The sequence below is a fragment of the Hylaeus anthracinus genome, unplaced genomic scaffold (assembly GCF_026225885.1).
Source record: "Hylaeus anthracinus isolate JK02 unplaced genomic scaffold, UHH_iyHylAnth1.0_haploid 12001, whole genome shotgun sequence".
In the NCBI taxonomy this organism is placed as follows: Eukaryota; Metazoa; Arthropoda; class Insecta; order Hymenoptera; family Colletidae; genus Hylaeus; species Hylaeus anthracinus.
Genome location: NW_026534348.1, coordinates 10827425 through 10852689, shown reverse-complemented (window position 1 = coordinate 10852689; position 25265 = coordinate 10827425). Strand labels below are relative to the sequence as shown.

Below are 25265 nucleotides of genomic sequence, written 5' to 3'. Positions count from 1 at the left end.
TCTACCGCTAGAAGTAACTGAATTGTTTATGAAATAAACGTTTGACTTCGCTGGAGCTAAAATACAAGGAAGGATCTTTGTTTTGTGTGTGGTATCTAGATGAACAGTAAGGTTCAAGTGAGATGAAATGCTATAAAGGCTCAAGCTAAGCTACTCGTAACAAAGAAAATGAAGAAAGTTCACTTTCAGTTCGATCGAGGGCGTGCTGGCCGGACTAAAAAACGAGGAAGAAGACAATCCTTCCAGACGAATCGGAATCCCTCCCAGGGAACGATATACGAACATTTTCGTTTGACGTTCTAAAGGTGAAGAATTTCATTCGGCGTGTTTAAAATGTTTAGACTCGAAAGTCAAATTGAAAAAGACCAAAATTGTTTAAGGATACGTTACCAAGGAAAAGCGTCAGTGTAACTTTATTTTGCATAAGGTTGCGCAAATACTACTGCGTGTATGAGCTTGTATTTCACAAGAGAAGTTCGCTCCATCTGCTACACGGCACTTAGAGTTCGCGGAAAATTGCATTTTCCAAGACCATGCCGCACTTTGCCACGGACTAAGGAAAATGTTTGTCTAAATTCATCTTTGTGCTTTTAGTATTTTCTTGGTGTGCCATGCTTAATACCCATTTAATTTTCTAATTGAAAATCGACTATTTTTCATGTTTTTAAACCAGTTGCAATCATTGGAAGTTGAATCGAGATGGTTATTGATAAGAAGGATTAGAGACTACTCAAGATTTGTTGACAAAGACTGAATAAAATGGAGGTTGGAATTTAAGATAGAAATTTCAACTAGATTGAAGTTGAGCGATTAAATGTACCACATAGATAGGAAAACCTTGCACTTTTGTTTTATACAAACGATAACGAAACAAAGAAATTACCACTACCACATAAATTAATTACGAGTGAGTAAGCAGAGAGCATGATTTCAATTTCTATGGACACGATTGACAGTGAATAAGAAAACCTCAAAGTGTTACAATGTACACAAGACCTGAAGAGGTCCAACAACTCCCCAAGCGTCTCGAGGTCATTTCGTTCGACGTCCAAGGAAAGAGCGAACGCCCGAAAGTGGAATGTCAAGAATTTTCGATGCCCCTCGGATTCCACCGAAAGCGTGAGTCGCGTTATTTTTCAGATTATTAATCCCCAAGTACAATTTACTGGAAATTTCCATGCTTCCAAGAATTCGTCGGGTCCCGCGTTCCTTTATTGCGCGAGCAAAATTTTCCTTCGCTGGTAGAACAAACCGCCGATCTCGCGGACTTCCCGACTCGGTTCCTCGGTGACTATTATTCTGATCAAATCAGAGTTGCTGAAGCAACCAAGAGGAAACTAGTTTTCTCCGCGTCTACTCGTAAAATCTACCCCCGCCGCGCCCCGGAAAAGCGATCTCGACCCTCCGAAACAAAGAACCGACGAGATAACGAAGCCACGCAAGAAGAGAACAACATTAACCGCGGGCTTCGTAACGTCGTGTACCCCTTTAACGTGTACGGTTTATTTTCCCTCGACCGACTTCTTAGGTAGCTGGCTCCGGGAACCAACGTGGCGCGATTGCTGGCTCGAGTAATCGAAGACGGTTTGTACTGCCAGTGGTAGCTCGAACCGAAAATCACAGGTAATTCTTCGGAAAGATCCGCCAGCTTGGAAATCTTTCGCCGGAAACTCGCTAAAGACTTCATTTTTTGGCAGTGTGCAAAGAAGATTGAACACGTCTGGCTGTAGTGCTGGATTATTGGAGAAAAGGGAAGTTGGATAGAACTAAGAACAGCATCATCGAAAGCATAGATAAAAATATTTTACGAGAAAATAGATTATAGATGAAAGAGAATTTGGATAGGGCTAAGAATAGTTTTAAGAGGCCTCATATTTCGTAAAGGATTGAATTATAGGGTAGTAAATAGTAAATGTTAATTGAAGCATCAATCACAAGTACGTGGGACTACGTATTGAGTTGTCCAGAAAGTTCGTGCCAATTTTTAAGTAAAATTCAAAGGATCTGTTTAGAAAACAAAAACGGGTAAAAAATGACAAATCACAAAATGTTTCTTTTACGCGACCAACTGGAACAAATATTCGACGAGATCTAAGAGGTTTCACTCCGATTCATCAAGCCATCTCGACGTAATCGGCAAACATACCTAAAAATCACGGTTTTTTGGTAAAAAGACGGGTAAAAAATGACAAATCGCAAAAAGTCTTGACAGCAGGATCACCTGGGGAACATTCTCTACAGGATGCAGTACGATTCATTCCGATTGGTCAAGCCATTTCGGCGTAATCGGTGATTTAAAACATTTAAAAAAAAAAAAATGTCGAATTGAGTATCCTCCTCCTTTTCGAAGTCGGTTAAAAAATGACATTTCAAGACAAAGGTTTTTCATTTCATATCAAGCCTTGAGAGTAATAATTGTTACGTAGCAACTGTCTTCATATAATTTCTGATGGAAAGAGAAATTAGTGCATCTATCGATGTACTATAAAATAAACGGCCGGACTGTAAATAAGCAACAACCTGTGTAAGATTGGAAAATTGCCGTCATTTAATTTGTCTACATACGAGTTTGAGTATGAATATTTATGAACATCCTACATACGCACGAAATGTGAGATATGTTCGTGCGTATGTCATTTAACTGAAATATGCAAACATATGCATTATGCAGCGTATGCAAAATAAAAAGTATATTAAAGTTCTCTGATGATAAAACAAATTTTCTGTCTACATTCCACTTTTCTGTTTGTATCCCATAAAAATATGCATGAACATCAGTAACGTAGTTATCATTTAATGGTTATTACTCAGCAACCAAGTTTCGTACAAAATATAGGAAATTTTTTGAATCTGTTCCCCTTGAGTAATTTTTCAGTTTGGGTAAACAAATTGTAGAATATTTATAGGCCATTATTTTTAACGATGAACTAGTTGGAGATTACTTCTGTAAACGTGTCGAGGAAAAATAATATGGACAGAAAAGAATATTCTAATTGCGTTAATAAATTGAGCCTAGCTAGTGACTAGCAAGTGAAATAAATTCTGTAAAATGATCAAATTTCCAATTCACCTATATAACATATTAGATAATCCCATAAGTTCGTGCTGCAGACTGTGTCAATATTTAATAAAAAAAAGAAACTACAGAAGTGTTATAGCGACGATATAACGACTATGTCAGAAAGGTGGGAAAATATTCTAAAATCAGAGAGATTATCTTTTTTTATAACACTTAAAGTTATGTTTCACATATTAATTTGAGTAGCAGAAGTATAAGTGGCATGAACTCTTAGAACGACCTAATGAATATTGAAATGATTTGTTTTAATCTTATACAAGAGACAAAGTATTAAAAATGTAACCAAAAGAATTCTCGCTCATCGATTCATTGTTATATACCTTGAACATTTTGTTCTTCCATATAGATTAACGTGTGACAGTTTCAAAGACCACAAACAGTAACTTCCAAACCCTTAGCTACGAATAATAGATGAGTCCCGTTACTATAATACATCCAGCCCCCTCGAATAATACCAATTACGTGCGATTTTTTGCCACACCGCTAAAGGGTTAACCGAACGATCAGGAGGACCCAACTTAATTAAATTTATATTTCAATTTCGATGGGTAGGGCTTGTCTTGCGCCCATTCCGCTTGCTCCGTACGGGTTGCAATATTCGTTCCCGACGGTTCTAGTTCTAATATCACGGAAATCCCACCCGCTCGTTCATCCCCCTGTAACCCATCCAGGGCGCCGTTGCCACCCTTTTCAGACCGCCAGCGGGAAAAACGATCCGCAGAATTATAACACTTCCCGGCCGCTCGACTTGAATTAAGCCCATTTTTAAAACGCTCCTCGCGACCATCCCCCCTCCCCCACACGCCCTCATCCGCAGGCAGAAGCTTTTTCGTCGTCGGCCCCGTATCGCGATTTCTTCAAGCTAATATTTCAGCGGGAATTGTGTGCTGGTTGCGAAGTCTACGGAAATTAGATCTCGACCGTGTGCCACTGCTATTTCAACGCTACATCAACTAAATAATACTATCGCAAGTCTGAACGATGCTACCTGAAGGCCGACAACTAGCTGTCGTCTCTGTTCGAATGGAATGCATAGGATAGTCACCCCAACGATGAAAAATTTAATTAATGTCGACGTTTGAAAAAATGTCCCTGAGTCCCTAAATATTGTCCCTGAGTGTAGTACCACTAATCAAACAGGAATCCAATTAAATCCGTCGCTAATTACCAAGCAGTAAATGCGACGAAAAATAAAATCATATAAAACAAGATTTTATTGAAAAAAGAAGATTGCAGTGAACGGAAAGTTTAATAGCTTTGAAGGTAAATTTGGAAAAGGCATAAAGGTCGTTTCCTTTGTCAAAAAATAAATACTTCGTTAACGAATCTATATCATTTGGATCGAATTGAAGAAACAAAACATGGTGATTGGCTCCAGAGTGGAACCAGCTGTGTTGCAGAACTTGCAACCTTGTTTCGCGATACTTAAGCACACTTTAGAACTGTATTTGCAGAGTAGTAGAGTTACAGTGATTCGATTCGAATGAAACTACAGAGACAGAGACTGGAATGACTAAGAAATCTAATAATTTTGATGATACACCTGGAAAACAGCTTGGAAGCTTACTTTGCTAATGAACATAGTAAACTTCAGTCGATGCAACGAAAAATAGTAAATGTCTTTAGTCTTGTACCCTCTATTACATTAGAACGTTCGTTAAATCTACATAGCTTCGGGAATGCTCAAATAACAGTTGATTTAAGTGAATATGAGCACAATGATTGCAACATCGATACAATTTACTTTTCATACCAATTTACTGGAACTGCATCCTGAATACTCTTTATTATGACAGACGATGTATCTAGGTCAAACAGAAGCGACGAAAGACAGGGATCCTCTTTGATCAAGAGTCAATTATATGATGGGTATCCATCAAGCTTTGACGATGGCAGGGTCGAAACACTTGATCAGTTTTTCTAACTGTACATCTTGAAAAATTCTCGGATGAATATAATTTGGTTTGAGTGAAATACTAAGGCCTTGCCTTGTAATAGGGCGAAAAACTTAATTGCCTTGGCAGTCTTTTTGTAAAGAGTCCTGAAAGCTGTTTGTTACGTTAATGCATGTATCCAGGTTGAACCGATACAACAAAGAACGTTGAATGTCTTCGATTTGGAATCAGCTCGCGATAGACCTTGCAACCTTTGATCACAGGCTATCGTTACGTTCGACAATTTTTTAATAAGACATTTGCCGACGTAGAGGTTGACTCTAAAGAGTCGTTTCGTAACATTTCAAGCGGGGAAGTTAAAAGTAAGCCAAATTCAAAATGGGAAATTTAGAACTGGATCAAATTCAAATTGGGAGATTTAGAAGTCGCTCAAACTCGAATCTACTGTAGATTCTGCAACTTGAATTCGAGTTACTTTTAATTTCACACATTACAGTCAACATCGATAACCAGATTACCAAAAGTAAATAACTCACTCGGGTGTCCTGTTTCAAGTGTCCCCGCCCTCTATACCCCATAGAGCACGCCAAGTGCATCAAAGGAGATGTACATATTGCACGGTGACTAAGTTTCGAATGTACAAGCGAAGAATGGATGATGATCTCTTTGGAAAGGTCGGCTAGCGCCCCAAACAAGTCACGGCAAGTTCTGAAGCTTTCTAGGTGCGACTCATTGGTCGCGAGAGTTCTGAGTTTCCGCGGGGTGAGAAGGGAAGGGCAGAGGTCGAAAACCAGACAAGACGAGCAACTGACGAGACAGCTTACGGTGAAACGCCCGGTATTATACGATAGTTTCAGGCGAGACTATGATGATGAGACCCGGACGAGGCAGTGACGATAACTCTAAAGCTATACGACGACAGTTTGAAACGCGACATTATAGTTAACACTGCGACGGTACCGGTGATATTCTAACTTTTGCGTCGTAAAACGCGGTTCTAAAAGCGGGATTGATTAACATACGATTCCTTTCGGTTTAACGCTTCACCCTTAATCACCCCATCTACTCCTTGGTATTTGATCAAAAGTAGCCTTCTTCTTTGCCTGTTGTAACTGAATTTCCGTTTATTATTGAAAATATCTACTATTTTTCAGAATTTCCGTCGCCGGAAAAATTCAAAAATTTTTTGTCAATACGAACGTACATATCTTGATCCAAAACAAAAAGTACATTTACAGTACAAGTATCGAACTTGATGTATGAATTTTTATGTTGGGATATAAACGTTGAAATGACCAAGGGTATGTTTTACAGGACCTGAATTTTTAGATATAACATAACAAACATATTCGTATATTAAGTGAAATACTTCAACTATAAAATTGTTCTTCGTTTCGAATCTTGTTAAAAAATGTTCGAAGTTTGGCTTTGATAACTGTACAGTCCCTTAATACTCTCGTTTAAATTTATTAGAATCTAACCAAAAACAAACCACGTAAACTCTAAGGAAATTTCGCAGGACTTTTGTATAATTACCAAAAGCAAAACTAACCTATGGAAATACAGAAATATTCCTATACGTCTATTGCTTCGAAACATTCTGTCGATAACGGGATTAAAGCCCACATTAAAAACGTGGGTAATAGAGCTACCCAGTAGAGGAACTAATTACGCCTGATGACCTTTGTTCTGGTACACAGTGCATAGCGAGAATGTTATTGCGGTGTTAGGGGCTACTTACATTGCACGTCGAGGAGGATGCTCGCGTTCATGGGCACCGTCAACGTAACGTGATGGGCGACACATACGATCGTGGCGTTGTGGTGTCCCCTCAGTACTTTAAGGTGAGCCCCACTGCGCCTGCCAGGCGTCGAGGGCAACACGGTCAGATTGTCCGGCGGTTGCTCCGGACCATCCAAAGTGGCCTGAGACAGAGTCATCCCCCATGCTAAAACCGGTGGTGGGTTACCACCCTCGGCGGCGCACTCCACCGTCAACTCGGAGCCCTCCTTCACCGGCACGAACTGGTTTCCTGCATCCAACCTTCGCCCATCTATCAGCAGATACGTCCCCCGGGGCGCCTCTGTAACAAATCGGAGCATCCGGTAAGTTCTTCGATTCGTGACCCCCTTAACGATGAAAAATCTTGTTGCCGTGTGTTACGGGGAGCTCGAGCTGAATGGGTTGGTCTAGGATGAGATTTCAGGTCTAGGTATCGGAATATTTCGTCGAGCTTATTTCACTATTGATCGTTGCAAGGTGGTTTCGATACGTTCTGGTGCGTGAACTTTTCATTGATTGAGATAGGGCTTGATGAATAATCAGGGAATTGTTTCTTTTTTTGGAGTATATCATATGTTTGATATATTTTTTATGTTACCTTTAAACTGATTCAAATAGATCTTTCTTTACAGGAATCTTGTGGATTCTTGGATAAACCATTTTGTTCGCATGGTATGTTCTCTGGAAGATAAGCAAATTATGTTGAATTATATGCAATTGCTTGTGACTGTTGGATTAGTTAAAATAAAATTTGGTAATAGACATGTGTTTCAAAAGAGTAGAGTCATCCTAAAATGTGTACATGAGTTTCTAAATAAGTATTTTTTAAAATTCATTTTGTACGTCAGCTTTTGTATCAGTTTATTTAAACTCCTGATATCACACATCAAAATATCTATGTTGCAATGACGATTGCAAATGCATTAGTGAAATCCATACGGCATTAGTATTATGCCGTTACGGCATTAGTAGCATACAGTATTAGAATAGTATATATTGAAACGAATACTAGGAAGGATGATAAAATGTCTATTCGTTGCTATTCGTTCCAATGAATATTTCATAAGAACGGTACACCATGTACCGCTGATATGCTATTAGAAAAACGGCGAAGGGAGGGGGAGCATAAATTTTCCACAAGGGAAAGAGAATAGCGCTGTAACGAGAATCATGTTTTCCATTCAAATTGAACGTGTTTATGTAATCCAACAGTGTGCCAAGCGTTTCAACGAGATTTTTCCCGTTCTAGGATTTCGTTCTCCGCCGATAAGATCCGGTCACGTTCATTAAATTCCTCCCGTGCTCTCGACCTTGCCAAAATGGCTGCGGGAGACGTTCATGAAATGGATTATAGAAACGAAAACGCGCGCAGATTTCTTGGAGCATCGAAATTGCAATCTCTGTCACATGTTACAATTTAACGCAGTAGAACGCCATGTCTGTTGCATCGTGGTGCACCGATGCGATACTAATTATAATATGTTTGAAAATAGTATCGAAAGTAGAAGTACCTATTTTCGATTATTAACTCATTGTCTATCTTCGTTCCTTTTAATTTATATTTTTAATTATCTGCATTCTATACAAACATTGTATTATTGCTTACGCGTCTATTTCCTTTTTTCGATCATTTTTTTATATCACAGCATAATATCGCAAACATTATTTACTATCCGTATTAGCTTCTGATACTTTAGTCAAATAAAATAACAAGACACTAACCATGTAACAGTTTAATTTAAAGACAAACGAACCACCTGATAGGATTCAACATTTATAGTAAAAACAATCAATACTCAACAGTTACTTCAAGACCTACTCAAGGTGCTAAAATCATATAGTTCACCCTGAATATTAATGATGATGATCAGACACTTCCCTAGTATATACCTCAAAAATTAAAATATCAATAAATAGCCATTCTATTAACTATGTAGTAATTTCTTTCATCTGGAAGTTAATAACTCGTCGTTTAAAAACGAGATATTAAATCACGCTGTCCATCTAAAAGGGTACGTTCACCGATTGCACGTTCTGTCAGATATTTTCCAATTTTTCCGATAGGATGTACCGAAGCCGAAGCGGTTCATTATTCACGGGTCTGTTCATTTCAAAAGTATCGGCCGAAACAAAAACGACGACCAGCCCAACAAGAATGCTTCCTGCTTCTCATTCACGTCCTCTATCTGCAATTTCATCGGGATGCTCGCGATACCGGGCTCTCTATGCAACGAACCATCGAAGTTTCGTGTTTCATTCCGTAAACTGAAAAAGGAGCCAGACTCCTCTCTCGGTAAATCAACTCGTACGCTCTGAACTTTCATCCCTCGTGCTTTCCATGAAAACAGTGCCTTTCCGTTCGCCTCGTCGGCCGCTTTCAATGTAAGCTAAAGTAACATCGTTAACCCTTATCTAGACCTTCATATTTACGAGCCAGTCCGGAAACTCGTAAAATTTCTGATCATCAACGTAGATTCTCGAAAGGATCAACTATATGAGAGACAATAGACACTGTTAAATCAGCACTTTTATATAAGTTCCCAATCGTCCATTTTGTGTTTCAATCTTCATACTGATGAGTAAATAATAAGAATTCAAATTAAGAAAATTCAGTTTCTAACGTGAACTTATTTTTGATGCAAACACAAAAAGCAATTGATATCCACATACCGAGACAAATAGAATTACTTGAATCTTCTTGCTAGTGTGATACAATTATTATTATTGTCGTTTTGAAGTACAGAAATCACAGTGAATAAGTATAATTAACGTTAAAGTAAATTATTGCTTATATGCAATATAATGATCCGTAATGATCGAGCATCATACAAGAAACAAGAGAAGAATAGACTCATCAAATAATTACTTCAGCATTTCATTCAAAAATATCAAGATAAAGTTAATATGAAATAATCGTGAAACAGTTGGCAACGACCATCTTGTATTTACATACCATCGTCCTTCGCCTGTGAGGAGGAACGATAACGAAGTCCTGCAGACGAGAGGAAACTTTTATTCTAAACGCGTAACACGGGCTCCTTTGAAATATTCAAGGTGCGACTTACGCGCGGGAGCATGACTGCAGGAAAAGTCCGCCAACTGTGCGACGCTGATTTCGACGAAGCTTTCTAGGTTTGTGGACCGGTCTAAACTAAAAGATAAGTATTTTTTCTTAGCTGCAGTAACTCAAGCCTAAGAGATGAAACTGTCGCACGAAGTTTCACTACAACGGTACGTCCTCGAAAGTATTACAAGTACAAAAGTTCCCGCGGGAAAATTTCCCGTAATTTTTATATGGAGAGCGAGGCGACGTGTACGCGCCGATAAGACATTTGAAAAAGAAGATTTTTCAAATTCTGTGCATCTTTCATACCACAGTTTTGGAGAATATTATTGATTTTTCTTGTCCGACCTAATAGGATTCTATTCTACTTTGCCCGAGTAGAGGCAGACGTATTCGATACAGTCCAAGATTATACTAATTTGAGCTGTAAGATTTTAGGATGTAGAATGATGAATATAATACAAAAAGATTTAAAAGGAACCCGATTAATATCTTTTTTCTAATTTCTATTACCACAGTCTTCGAGAATTGTAAAAATTGTACTTGTCTGACTTGAAGCCAGACTACTCATAGACATATTCCACTAATCTTACCATCGATAAACATATCTAGCTTGTCTGGCTATGACTGGCCCATGATTGTTATTGACCATAGAATGATGTATACGTTTCTAAAGGTCTTCCATTTTTAACTAAATTTGAATTATCGCAGTTCTCAGGAATCTTATAAATTGTGCACGTTTTACTATTATAGATAATAATAACCTCCTGCTTCACTTGTCCGAACTGGAATGGCAACGTTCTACTTGCCTAGAAGCCGCTAGACATATCCAGCAACGTCTGGCCACCATCAGTCCAGTTCTACTTGTCCGACCAGAGACGGCCTGCTTTAGTTGTTGAAACCCCCAGAGACTCATATAGCTCCCGAGTCGCGGCTATCGACCCCTATTATGTGAGAGACATCGCTATTAACTCCAACGACCGTCGAGTATTCACCGTCGACTTCTCCAACCCCGTTTGACACCCAAGTCGTTCTCATCCACCTCTAGAAATCGTCATAATTGATTTGTACTACTCATTAGTCGTCTCCATCTGCTTCTGTTGCTCTTCAATTACTGTTTCTGCTTACCGATATCTGGAGCCTCGATGATTCTGAATCGGACTAAATTACTTGCTTGCTGTTTAGTAGAAAACTTTTCTAAATTGAGAAAACTAAAATAGAATTCGTGCAATAGGAGGTTCGTTTGTGTCACCCATCTCCGGGATAGATTCGTTGAATGCAACTGGGAAACGAGCGCCGTTTTCATTCGTCTTGATGAATAAGCATGCAGTTACTCGAGTGTTTTAAGTGGCAAGATAGATCGCCTCTAGTTTATAACTGGAAGATCGTATCGTCGGATTTGAGAGCGGACGAGGAATCCGTGAAAAATCCACGCACACTTTGCATACACTTTTCGCCTCAATTTTCAGTCTAAAAATCACGAACTTGCTCCCTTGGAAAGGTTCCAGATCCGTGTAATGCGATCGCGAATCGAGGAAAGGAAAGGATCCGGAGGAAAAGAAGGTTCTCGCAATGGTGGCTATATAATATATTCGCTCGGTAGCATACGGCCTTCTACGGGAGCTTGAACAAATGCGCCTGGGCTCTGACGAAACTTGCGAAATCCTTTCTAATTTTCTTAGCATACTCGAGCTCAATTTAATAGAGAACCTGCCGATCCACGAAAAGATTCTTGCATTCACTGCTAACAATGACGTGAGAAGGAACTGAGTTTCTCTGCCTCGTTGGCTACTCAATTCGAGAAGATTAGATCAATTAGAAGAGTTACGCGATTCGATTAAAGAGATTTTTTCATATTTTTTCCGTAGGATTCATGCATTTCCAATTCTTATTTTAAGCTTCAAATACTTGTATAGTATGTTAACTTGAATTCTAATTATATATGAAGCAAATAAAGGGTATTAATTTGTACTCTAACCAAATAATAATTCTATGGAAGTATATAATCGTGTAGTGGAAGATCAGAGTCTAAAATTTACTTTTGTGGCACATTTGCCGAATCAACTCGATTGTTTACGAGTCACAAAACTTCTTCATTATTTTTCCTCGTATGAATCCTTTCAGTTTAAATAATTCCTTAAAAGTGTTGTTCGCAAGTGGCACACCAAGCTCGAGCAGCAATCTTTAAAAGGAAACAAAAGATGATACGATAAGAACAATAGGGTTAATAAAAGTTCTCGTCGAAGACTACTTAACCTACCCCCTGGCTTTCCATAAATTCGCTAAAATACCACCGATCCCGCAATCGCATCGCACAATTTAGCAGTTCCTTTCAATTTCCATGGATCCTGTCCGTCGACAAGCCGATCGAGACGCTCGGTCACGGAAAGAAAAATTCCCCGCTGGAAAATCCCCGTGGCGAGAAAAGAGAGAACAAAAAAGGAGGAACGGGGAATCGAAGGGTATCACAGGGTGAGTGAAATTACCCTTGGACGGGGGCTGGTTTTTTTCCCGTCCCCGGTTAAGTTCAACCGTCCGACAAAAAAGCGTTCAATCCGTCAGAGTTCAAACGAACGCATCGCAGATTTTAACGTAATAAAACGGAAATAAAGTGGTTTAACCGATCCGCCCCGTGTGTCCGGCGGCAATGCTCGTCGATCTGGGTCACTGAATTAATACTGTGTTATCTATACCGATGGGCAGCTCGCGTCGGTATCGCGTGCTAGCGAAACACGCATAGACGGGGCGCTGTCGAAAGGGATTTAATCGCAGCAACGGAATCGAATTATACTTGGAAACCATTGCTCGCCCCACCCCCGTGCAACTCTGAACGCGTTCATTCCGGCGGATATATCGTTCCTGGTCGATTTTTATTTCTCTCGCCGTGAAATTTCTGTTTGTTCGAATCGCAAACCGCCCCCCCCCATCCCCCTACTACCCGGTCTCAGCTTATAAAATACTTCCCCCGTTACCTCCGACAATTATACGCTCTCGGCGTGTCGATAAAAGTTCCTTTGATTACCCGTTCTATTCCCGTGGATTTTCATTCCCGCGAAATAGCAATCCCGAAACTCGCTGCCGGGGCGGTTTTAAACAATCGCGGATGCTCGTGTTCTTCCATCTCCCGTACCCCCTGCCCCTCGCACCCTGCTCACATTTTCCATCCCCTCACCGTTGTCGTTGGAAAAACGGAGGATCATGAAAAGAGACGAGCGAAGAGATTATCACCGCCGTTCGTTCCCGTGTACAGGATGCGCTGAAATCGACGGGCATAGCTTCAGGTATAGTGAAATCAACGAAAATGTGCTGTTCGCCATTTCGATATTGCATTAGCAAATTTTGTATACAGGGTGTCCCAAAACTCGGGGAATTGAACAACAATTTCCTTTGCAAAAATGTCGGATGGGGCTTCGTTAAGGAGATATTAAGCGAAAACCCCGACCAATCAGAGCGCGCGTAGACCGTTGGAGCGGCCGCGGTAGCGTAGGCTACGCGCTGGTGGCCGCGCTTGCACGCGAACAAGTGACTCGACGTGCATCGAAGCATCGACCTAGCGCGTAGCCTTCGCTACCGCGGCCGCTCCAACGGTCTACGCGCGCTCTGATTGGTCGGGGTTTTCGCTTAATATCTCCTTAACGAAGCCCCATCCGACATTTTTGCAAAGGAACTTGTTGTTCAGAATCGTCTCAGCTACCCCCCATTTCCGGCTCCTCCCCGAGTTTTGGGACACCCTGTATGTTCCAGAAGTTCGTTATGTATTTAAAAATTTTCGAATTTACTTTATACTGTATTTAGCGAACGACCTCTCGTTCCTACAAGTAATTTCTTATGCATTGCAAGAACTTTTAGTAAGAATTAAGAATAAATAAAATTTATTCATGATTTTCAAAATCTTCATCGCGAGTCAGGCTCGTCAAAGTACGGCAAGGGATTAAATATATGTCTGAAGTAAATATCGAAAACTGATAATAAATCAAATGAATTCATGAATTTTAATAAATTATAAATGAAATGTATACATTGGAGAGATTGTGTAGAAACGAGAGCAGAATAAAAAGGAAGATGAAAGACGAAAAAATGTCTGAAAGTAGAATGTAAAGAAATACACGAATGTTATTTACTTTCACGAGTAGCGCAAGCACCCAATGGTAGTATCGTTAGTTTTAGCACATCCTGTATACTTGGCTCGTATTTATGAATAGTACCATCCTCCCTCCTGGAATGCTTAGCCAATAATAGGTGCAAGGCTGTGCGTTTAAGCCGAGAAGAAAGCGCACCGGAGGCGTTAATACAGAAACATAACGCTAAAAACAATTTCGAACGGTGCCGCGCGCGCGTTTCGCACATATGGCGCCACGTCTTGCCAAACGAAGTATTCCTGGCTATCTATGGTTCGTAAAATTTCACAATATCGCCGCCACGTCCTCCATCGGCGATCCATTCCCCGCGAATATCTGAAGGAAAGCGGTGAACTGTTTTCGTGGAGGAGTATGGACTGCAGGAATGGAAATCGAAATAGGACCAGTCCATACCGAATCGATCACTCTTTGCGTTCGATATGAGGGTGAAATTGAAATATTGGATGGTCCATCTAAAGTTAGAGGTGGTTTAAGTCATCGTTTCGTTGGTTTCGTGTTGATTGATAAAATAGGAGACGTTGTATTTTGTAATTTTTGATTATTTGAAAAAAATATATAGGCTGAACGAACGACGTAGGCGATTTTGGTGAAATTAATATACGGTGTAGTTTATGTGACATTGAGGAGAGTTTAAGTCATCGTTTTGCTGATTTCGCATTCGTTTAAAAAATACAGGATATTTAATTTTGCTATTTCTATCCGTACAAATGAATTTAGATTGAACAAATGATATCAGGTATTTTAGTGAAATTTAAATATGATGTAGCCAGCTTAGAAATAGAGAAATTTCGTAATACTTCTTTATTTAAATGACGACAACATCACAACACCTTCGCGATGTTATTTGAACGAAGTATAGAAATGAAATCAGTAGGTCTCATAGAAGTTCCAATGGTACTATTCATACTTCTGAAAGGAGATTACCAGCCACCTGTATATTAATTTATGTACCGAGTATACCCAGAGTTTCTAATTCCGCATAATAATATGCAATAACGGGAGCACATTCTGTTTACATTGAAAACTTTCGACACTCTAATACAATTACAGTACGTATGATCATTATCTTCCCTCACATTATTTAAGTCCGATTAACTCCTTCAGGTGTCCTGCCAGAGTTCGTTTTAGTCGTTAAAATAATTCCAACGTTATAACGCATGGGTAACTATTAAAATCGTAAATAAATCAGTTGGAAGTTTTCCATTTTTAAAAAATTATTTCTCCCAGATGTGGTTAATTATGGATTTTAAGTGAACATACATCAGTAAAATACATCGCTACTCTTCTTTCATCGATAAGTATTCATGTTCAGATGGTGAAAACCACCCTCTATGTTTTCGATGAAATATCTGTTCAGATGAATGCATCGAAAACTAATGGCGATAGAACAAACTACTGAATATGGAGCTAGTCAATAAATGAACTGTTTCCATATTCACCTGCTCCACCTATCGTCTTTAGTTTTCGATAAATCTAACTGAACATATACTTCATCCACAACCTCGAGGGTAGTATTTATCGAACACAAATATCGATAGATACAAAAATACGTACGTAATGTTTGTTTAAGCTATACTCGCGTACAGAATTCGAACGAAAGCTGAGATTGTCGATTCAGCGCTACGCAAAATTAATATACTCGAATATAATGTACTCCACGTAATATTAGGGAGAATTTCAATCATCATTTCCCTAATGACCCTTGTGAATAGAAATTTCTCAGTATTGTCTCTATTTCACCTACTGGTCCTTCTCGTATCCTTGAAACCATATATACATATATATATATGTATATATTCCTCGCTATAATACACACTAATAACTCTAAGGCTCTCATTAATGCACTACCCTTTATACTCTGTGTTCTACCTTCGCGTAATAACTCTTTGATTTTCTCGGAAGAGCTTTCTGATCCCAAATCCTGCGATCCTCAGTCGCGTTGCGCTTTGAAGCTTTAACGCACACATTATATGCACTCGTGTAACGCCTCGTCATACGTTCAGAAATCCATGTGCGGCTTAGAGTCCGTTCACTCTACATCATGCTCTCTTACCGTTCGTTCTCGAGCATGTAACTGTCAGATGGTAAATATCTCCTGCGTCTAAAATATTTATCGGTATGGTACATGTGTGATTATTACAGTGCAGTGAGTGCACGTAAATAAAATAAAAATCATTTGTCACTGAAACATCGATTACTTTGAATAATACAAAAACAAAACAACGCTATAAAATACTACGAAATAATTGTTAAGCAAGGCAGAGTACAAAATAGAAATGTCCATGCAGTTGAATCGTGTAAAATTCATATGTAGATTGTAAATTTTATGCATTCATGGCGTCCACGAATAGGATAAACGTATTCAAAACGCATGCAGAATGTATGCTCTTATGCAAATGAAATATTAACTTATGAAATATTTGAGTACGAACGTCCTGTATGTATATATATATATATATATATTTTTTTACATTATCATACTCCCTCAATGTAAAAATTCCTCATTCGAGTCACACACATAGAGGCAGTGTTATAAAATTAAAAGTTCGACTTTTACTCATTCATTTTTGATAAAGAAAGCTCCATTATTTATTTAAATTTAGCATATCAAATTTCACTCATGCTTGCCTTTTCTTATAATTCAAACATTTTCAGTGCAAACTGGAAGCAATCATTTTATTTTTCGACAGTAAACTTTCTGCGGTATATTTTCCTCAAAAAATTCCCCTAGTGAGTTGATTTAGATCACAGGACACGTTTCTGAAAGTTATCCGCTGGAAGATCTTTTAGAGTAACATTCCAGCTTACCACGAGACAGAACATATACAGAAAGACGTTGTAATTTGAATTAATAGGGTACTGAGCTCGCGCGAGTAACTGCGGCTGGTGCAACGAACCGTTTAGTTGGTAACGAGAACAATAACCTAGGTTAATGTGGAACGTAAGCAGCGGCGAACCAAGTATCAATTGTGGAGTAAATTATGCGGCGTGGGATTAAGTTGCTAATGGCTGAAAAAGGGACGAACGTGCTTGATCCACGACGTTAAGCTCTACCATAACACTTGATTATGTCTCGAAAGGATCATTATGTCTCTTACGCCAAGAAGATACATCTTTGGGTTCGCTTCTCGTTTGTTTCCTTATTTTTACCACGACTGCCGTTGCGTGTTCGTTAATTTCTCTTGGTGGAGTGCAAAGATTAGGTGAAAGATGATGCAGTTTATTTATATCGTTTCTATAGGTTATCGTTTTTTTTTTATTTGTCACCGTAATACTTAATACGTTTATTGGACTTTTCCATTTATTATTTGAACATACATGAGAATATGTACATCTTCCTATATTATTCTTTCTAGTTAATCATTTTTAATGTATCATTCAAATTTAGAAAGAGCAAAATAAAAATATCATTATACATATATTACAATGAAATAATTTAATACAGCCACCACACTTGTACTCAAATGTATTTATATATTTCATAGACTGTATTTTTAAGGAGTAGTGCAATTTTTTATGTCCACTATAGTATAGCTCTAAAATAAAGTACATATTTTGCAATCCACTGAAATGGATCTGAAATTTCAATCCAAAACGTTTATTAATTACACGAAATTTATAACATTCCTTCCACGAAAAATACTTCCACGTAAAATCTGTATGTATTCGGCAATAAATTATATAAAAATAATACTGGAATTGTTAGAATGGTTCAGACGTAACTACGGTAATTTTGGTTAGATGTTTTTGTTTTAAAGATCAGAACTGACCTGATCTGTGTTGGATGTAAAGGCACGTAGCAGTTTGGAAATTCCTTTAAGTAAAGGTAACACGGCCCGCTTGAAAACACCCCGAGAAGAAGGCGGCTCTTTAAGACGTAAACGTCTTCTGACGGTTAAATGACTTTCAAAAACACCCCCGCCGTTTCCTCGACCGCGGGATTGCCGCGCTTGGCTGTGAATTATTTAACGCGTCTCAGGAGTTCGTGTACCAGCTAGTCAAGAGAGTGGCGTCTTCGTAACCTTCGTTCCACCCAACAGTCGCGATACAGTGCTTTAAAGGGCCCTCGAGGAATAATTAACCGAAACCTGAATTAATAAGTAGGAATCATTTCGCACTATAACACAGACATTCATCCGATGGTTGCAATCTTTATTAAACTGGAACTAGAAATAAAAATTGCTGACAGTATTTTACAATTTCTTTTCGTTTCATTTCTTAGTTTAGTCAAGGTTAATTAGAGTCTAATTAACCGTGAGGAGCTAATGTCGACAGTAATTTAATTTAAGGAAATCAAACAATTATAAACACCGACATTTCCCGTGTGTCTAGATTTCAGGGACACCCTGTGCTTCGAAAATATCTTCAAAGCGTGTTCCGAAATTGAATTTCGTCTTACATATTCGTAGTCGTTACAAAACAAGGTCAAAGTTTCCTCGTGATTTCCATTGTCGCGAGTTCGACGTTAAAGAGGGTTCCTGTACCTGCTATGCTCTTAATGAATGACAACGAATCATTCGAGGATGCAACGACGACGACGATAGCGAGAACCGAACGATACAGCGTACAATAAACGGAACGACATTAGTTTAATACATGGGACATTACGAGCATTACGCTAATGGGAGTGCCGCTGAGTAATCGTTGTGAACAGAACGGGAGAAAGTTCTCGCGAAGCGAGTTGCGTTAGGACTTTACAAAATCATTGGGTAGTTCCTTAGAAACATTGAAGAAAGGCATTTAAATATAAACATTTCACTAATAAGAAGTGTGTCATAATAGAGAATTTTGGAAAAAGGAAAGAATGAAAGAAAAAGAGGAAAGAAAGAAACGAAGGAATCAAGGAATCAAGGAACCAAGAAATCAAGAAACCAAGGACCCAAGAAACTAAGATATCAAGAAAGTAGCCAAGGAATCAAGGAACCAAGGATTCAAGAAACTAAGAAACTAAGAAATGAAGCAATTAACCAAGGAATCAAGGAACCAAGAAACGAAACGATGGAATCAAGAAACTAAGACACCAAGAAACCAAGAAACCAAAAATCCAAGAAACTAAGAAACCAAGGAATCAAGGAATCAAGAAACCAGGGAACCAAGGATCCAAGAAACTAAAAAACCAAGTAATCAAGAAATCAAGAAAGTAACCAAGGAATCAAGGGACCGAGAAAACAAGAAATCAGGAAATCAAGAAATAAAGAAATCAAGAGACCAAAAATCCAAGAAATGCAAAGAACTAACAAGTAGTCCGGCCGATCTTCCCAAACGAGCTCAGCTTAAAGGGAAACAAGCATGGCAGTATCTCACCGGCAAATTTGATGCTCAGGCGGCACTAAAGAAGAGAACCGAAAGGTTGGGGCATTTGATCGTAAAGGTTCACCGAGGACGACGTCGAATATCGTATCGGACAGCTCAATCGGGTCAGGAATTTCGTAGGCTTCATAGAGCGGCGACATCTTTTCCAATAATCATCCGGCTCGCTCGGGGCGAGCAATAAATAGACAGGATTTAGAGACGTTGCCCGAGGACGGCCCGTGGGAGAGTTCGCGAGTCTGCACGCATGACTGCGTTCGATCGGTTTTATCGTCTTCGTCGTCGGTGTATCTGGTGCGGAAAGATTAGCTGGCTTCTTTACCTTTTCCTTCTCCCGGCGAGATGGAAAGTCTGCTTATTCTGGCCGATGTCCTATCTTGCCTCGGCTTCCTTGCGTCCTTTCCCACCACCTTCGATTCGCCATCTTTCCGATTTCGTCGTCGAAAAGGAAATCGTTTCTATTAAGGGGATATGCTGCGCTGACAGTTTTCTGGAATCGATTTTTACTCACCGATATACGCGGCTATGGAATGTATTCCGATGGAGAAAAAATTCTATGGAATACGATTCCTGGAGAAATACGTTTTGAGGTCATTTGTTAGGGTAGTTCGTTGAAAAGGAAATTGACCCTAGTGATCTCGCGGATGTGGACTTATTAAAAAGATTGTGGTTAAATGGTTGAGTGGATCAGAATTGGAATGTATATTTAATCTTTATATTCTTATTTCAAGATCTGGTTAAATAATGGAAAGTAGGATTTTATAAAATATTTATATGTTAGAATAACATTTGAGAAAATAGGTTTACATTAATCTACTTCAGGTGTTTATTTGTTATGGGACAATTCTACACTCTATGTGAAATAGTTAGTGTTTATATTACTGAATATTCTCAAGACCACCGATAATTATATGAACTTAATTGTTCCATATAATGGAAATTATCTCGATGAACCTGCGAGTACACGGTAAATTTAATTAAAACATATCTATTTTACAATATACGTTTAAATTAATGTTCGTATAAATAGAAATATCCCCAGAAAATACAATTCAATTTGGTTTCGTTTAACCCAGTGAGGATAAAGGTTGCGGACCATTGATCCGCGTTCGCCATCGGTGAGCAATATCGAGCACGCGATCGTTGCGGTATCAAGGACGCGACGAAGCAACAACTAATGATGAAATACACTCGGTTGTATTGTAGGCACCCTCGTTGACGTGTAAAGATACAAAGTGCGCGCATGTAAAGTGCGCGTTGCGTTGAAAGGAATGAATTAAACGCAAAATGTTGTCGCGTTCCTGGTGATGGTGGTGCGAAATGCTTAGAGTACTTGCACGTGACCGAGCGAGGTGAGCGTTTGGTATGTTTGCACGCGAATGCTCGATGTCTGGCTCCACTGGCCACCGCCGAAAAGAATACCTCGTTGCGTTCCACGGTGCGCAACAAAGGAGCAACAGGTGCGCACCCCGAAAGGGTGGATGTTTAAAAGAAAAACCAGCTGAAGAGGGCGCAATTTTTTCTTTCTCCCTAAGGACGTGAATAACGTGGCGCCATTGCGAATCGCAATCCCATCGGGACTACTAACTAATAAATTCTAAGTTGTTTTGGTATTCGTGTTGACTTCGAAATAAATACTTTCTGATATAGTATAAAATATACACTCCAATAGAAAAAAATTAAACGTTGACCCTAAGTAAATTCAAACCAATACAAACGTGGCAATATATTTCAATATAATTCTGCCAATTGTACCATGCATTCTCAGAGTGCACATTGAATCAAATAGCCAATAACAATTTCTTCATCGACAGTATCGATGATCCTCCACTACGAATCGAACAAACAGCAATTATAGATACGTAGATATACAATTTGGCTGTTTCTGATTATCCACTGTTACGTATATTTCTCAACGTATCAGGTCCAGTAGTGTCCGATGATGGCCAGTGTTTGGCCACACGATATGCCGGAACTACTTAGCCAACATACTCTGTTTACCAGCTGACCCCAACGTATATCGATTCCACGCTATTTACCCTCCAAACGTCGACCTGCTCTACTTTCTACACATTCGACAGTACACTAACAAATTTTATCACAACGACGTCTACAAAAGTAGAAACCCGCTGCACGTACGACCCATCGACGCGAAATTCACTGCACCCGTTAATATTTCGACCCGTTCTACCGCGTGGGGGGATTCAACTATTCACCAATCTATTCTATTTGAACATTTGATTACATTGTGGAGCACGGGGACGTAATTAATCCTATTCGCGTATATACCTTTACTCCCTGGCGCAATTTCAAATTTCATAGTAAACAAGCAACGAATTGCATCCCATTCACCACGCCGGATTGAAGGGGGGAGCTCTTTTAAACGCTTTCTCGAGCAGTAAAAAGGAATTAATATTCACAGTTAGGGATGGAGAAGTTTCGGTTCGGAAGGCTGAAGTTGCGTGCTCGGAAATGGTGTTAATGCGAGAAATTTTTTTTATTCTGAAAAATGGCCGACTGCACTTTAAGAATTCACGTGTACGTAATCCTGAGTACACTATTCCAGAGGAAAAATTTCAAAGGGAAACGTAAACTTTGAAGTGCGAGCGTAATTGAATCAGGTGGATGGTGTACGGGACCGACTTGACAACAAACTCTGCATTCTTAGTTCCAGTATATAGGTCACTAAGATCGAGTAGTGACAATGGATCGATTAGTTAATAAATCTATTATTCACGTGGATGTTCGTCCAATGTCTTTTTCAAATTATTCATTGAATATAATAAAAATGAATATTTAAATACTCTTATTATTCGATTATACATTAGGTCCTTATATGGAATTTTGTAAGGAGAGTTTCATAAATCGATATAGTCGTTATCAGTAAATATAAATAATTGCAGTGATGTTAAAAATCCAAAAGAAGCAAAAAATTAGAATGTTGATATAGATAGGGATATATCGTAACTACGTGTACGTATAATGTAGACAATACATAGAAATTCTTTATAATGCAATAAGACAATAACGATAGAAGAAACAGGAGAAGATCGATTTCTAATATGGTTCAGTTTCCCGAAGGAGAATTAACCAGGATAAAATCAGACGTTCGACAAATGCATGGTCAGCCAATTGCACGTAGAATGCGCCAGTATATGATCAGACAGTATCCAAATGTGTAATTTAATCTGAAGAATCTGGTGGAAGAAGACCAATATTCGATACGTTTTCCCTCGGTAGAATTACCCAATGATCAGACACTTGGCAAGTGAAGCAAGTCAATGAATCGCCAGACAATTCTAGTAGAACGTGCCGGTATGTACTCAGACGCTGACCAGGACTCAGACACATAATTTAATTCACGATACACGCGCAAATTCGCTACGCAAATGCAACAAAAGCCACGTTATTTCGCATTTAAAGGATAACGACTTCATGATCAAGCTTGTTTTATACGCGTAGCGTACCGAGGGATGCAAAACGAATGCCTAAAGTCTCCTCAACCTATTTCGCGATACGTCAAGTTCCAGAAACAATCATTTTTCTCTTTTGCTTCGACGACAAATCTACGTCGTTGAACACAGCGCCGGAAAACACGAAAGAGTAAACAAGCAAGAAAGAAATTCCTTAGAAAACTATCGACGGTGACGGAGTCGTCCCCGTAAAAACTCTCAGCGAAGATACTCCCGGCGTCGATATTTTATCATGAATACCACAAATTACGGCGAACCCAGCTCGCTGAAGAAGAGCGAGGGGGAGAGGGAGGAGGGGCGAGAAGTGGGGTTGGCTTGACGTCTATCCGGACAGGTTTAAATTTTTCAAGGGGTCTAGCCAGAGCCATCGCGAGCGTAGCGGATTCTTTTAAAATGCAAATGTTCTCCGAGGACGGCGCGCGAAAGAAATGTTACTTCTTATAAAGCAGAGATTGTCGGCCTCATCGGCGAAGGATAACTTCGTAACTCGCGATAAAAATCCAGCTCACGGCTATCCCGGGGTCTAAGACGCCGGAACGAAGTCGGTTCGTTTAAACTAAGCATTAAATTATCCACGGCCAGCCGGGGGGCTCTCCGGTGCAAATTAACGCGCGAAAACGAACTCGAACTTTCCGTAGAGGGGGATCTTAAATCTTCGAATCCTGCGAGTCGAAACGATAAATCCAAACGCATCTCGATATTAACACCTTGTGTGCTTCGGGGCGTGCAATGCCAGACACTTGATTACCTTGAGCTAATTACCGATTTGGGATTCGATTCGAGACGAAACAGGTTATGGATTTAGCATGGTAATTTAATTATTAAAGAATGATTATTTAGGTACTTGAAACGGTGCACGCGTTAGTATATTTTTAAGCGTAGTAAGTGTTAGTTAACTATTATTGAAATTGAAATAATCTACAGTCGGTATTCCACTTTAGTTATTATTTATAGACATGTTCACTGCTGAATTAATCAGTGAAAGCATTTAAATTAATCCTACAATTTATTATTCAGCAGCAAAATATACAAATATATATGACAATTCAATAAAGAAGCATGAAATATTGCAAAATTATACACAAAACCCACGAACTATATATACAATGAATCCAGAATAATATTGTTACTCGTATTCGAATATATTCCAAACCTTTGCATACCTAATGCTTTCTTAAAGTTAAGTATCTAGAATAATGTCCTGATTCTCAAGTAAACCAGAGCGCAATAACAAAAAGTATGAAAAACAAAACGTATCGTCCATTTAAAAAACAAGTTATCTGTTTCATATATAATTTTGTAGGATATTTCTGGGCGGAGTACGTGCCAGTTATGTTCGTCTCGGACAAAGCAGAGCATTGTTGAAGAAACGACCCGCGGCCGAAACGTAATTCCGTGAAACGTTTGAGAACTCGCACAATGCCGTTTCTCCGAGCCAACCACGCAAGGGAAGGCGTCGTACAGAGGCGATCAGCTTCGCGGAAAATCAGTCCTCCCGCGAATGCAAACTACGAGACGCATGCATCGATGCACCGAGCGAAATGACTTATTCAGTCGTCTGCAACCCGGCGCGAGTCGAATTCGCATACGGAAGCGGGCTTCAGCGTTCGTAGCGAGCTGGTCGTGAAGAGGGAGCGAGGGGAAGGCGGATGATTCGCATCAAAACGCGAGCATCTTCTTCTAACGCGTTCCACGAGCCCAATCTTTCCTAGCGAAAGCTTGGATGACTTGATTGTCCGAGAGAGTTGGGGAACGAAACAGTTATATTCTGATGATCGCATTTGACGCGGAAAATCGAGATCAACGACTCAGGTAATTGGTGGGAGCGTTATTGCGTTAATAGTAGAAGAATTCGGATAGATGTAACTGTTACAACTTCTTAGCTGTTCAAAACCTAGTGTACAAAGCACGATAAGTTGTACGATAAGAAAAATCAAAAGTGCAAAATATAGGTATACATATAAATACATCGTTCATCCATTCAGACCTGGCGTCCACAATTCAGAACACAAAACGAATGTCCTTATTTGTGCACATAAAGGAAGATCAGTTTTTCTCGAGAACTATGCTATCAGAATTTTTTTTTTTTTAATTTTTGCATACTTATTTTAATTCAAGTTAACCCTGAAAATTAAATTATATTAGCACGAGAAAAAAAATTCAAGTCTGAAAGAATCAATGAATGTGAGCTAAGGGAGCATATTCTCCAAAGAAGAAGCCAAGAAATGCTGTGCATGCCGTCTACCTCCGCAAATTTTTGGAAAATAATACAAGAAGTAGATATCAAATTTTCGACTTCCCTCTCTAAAATTAATCTAATGTACCAGAGGCGCGGTGGTGTTTGAGAAATTCTCTCGTGGAATCGGTTCTATCGAGGAGTCCCAATCGAACGTAACATATTTCACGTGAAACAGTTTTCCAGGAGATGCAGGGCGAGTGATTCCTATAGGAAATCTCGGATTCCCCGATGGACGAGGGACGAGGGGAAAGGATACCGCGGCACAACACGGCGAAATTTCAGCC

General features: G+C 39.4%; 1 protein-coding gene across 1 annotated transcript in view; it reads right to left on the bottom strand.

Annotated features, from left to right (window-relative positions):
- LOC128891349 (B-cell receptor CD22) overlaps positions 1-25265 on the bottom strand; it is a 446690-nt gene that overhangs the window by 159231 nt on the left and 262194 nt on the right. Inside the window, exon 6 of the mRNA XM_054150781.1 lies at positions 6716-7057. Coding sequence (XP_054006756.1) covers positions 6716-7057 — 342 coding nt within the window. The remainder of the gene's footprint in view (positions 1-6715; positions 7058-25265) is intronic.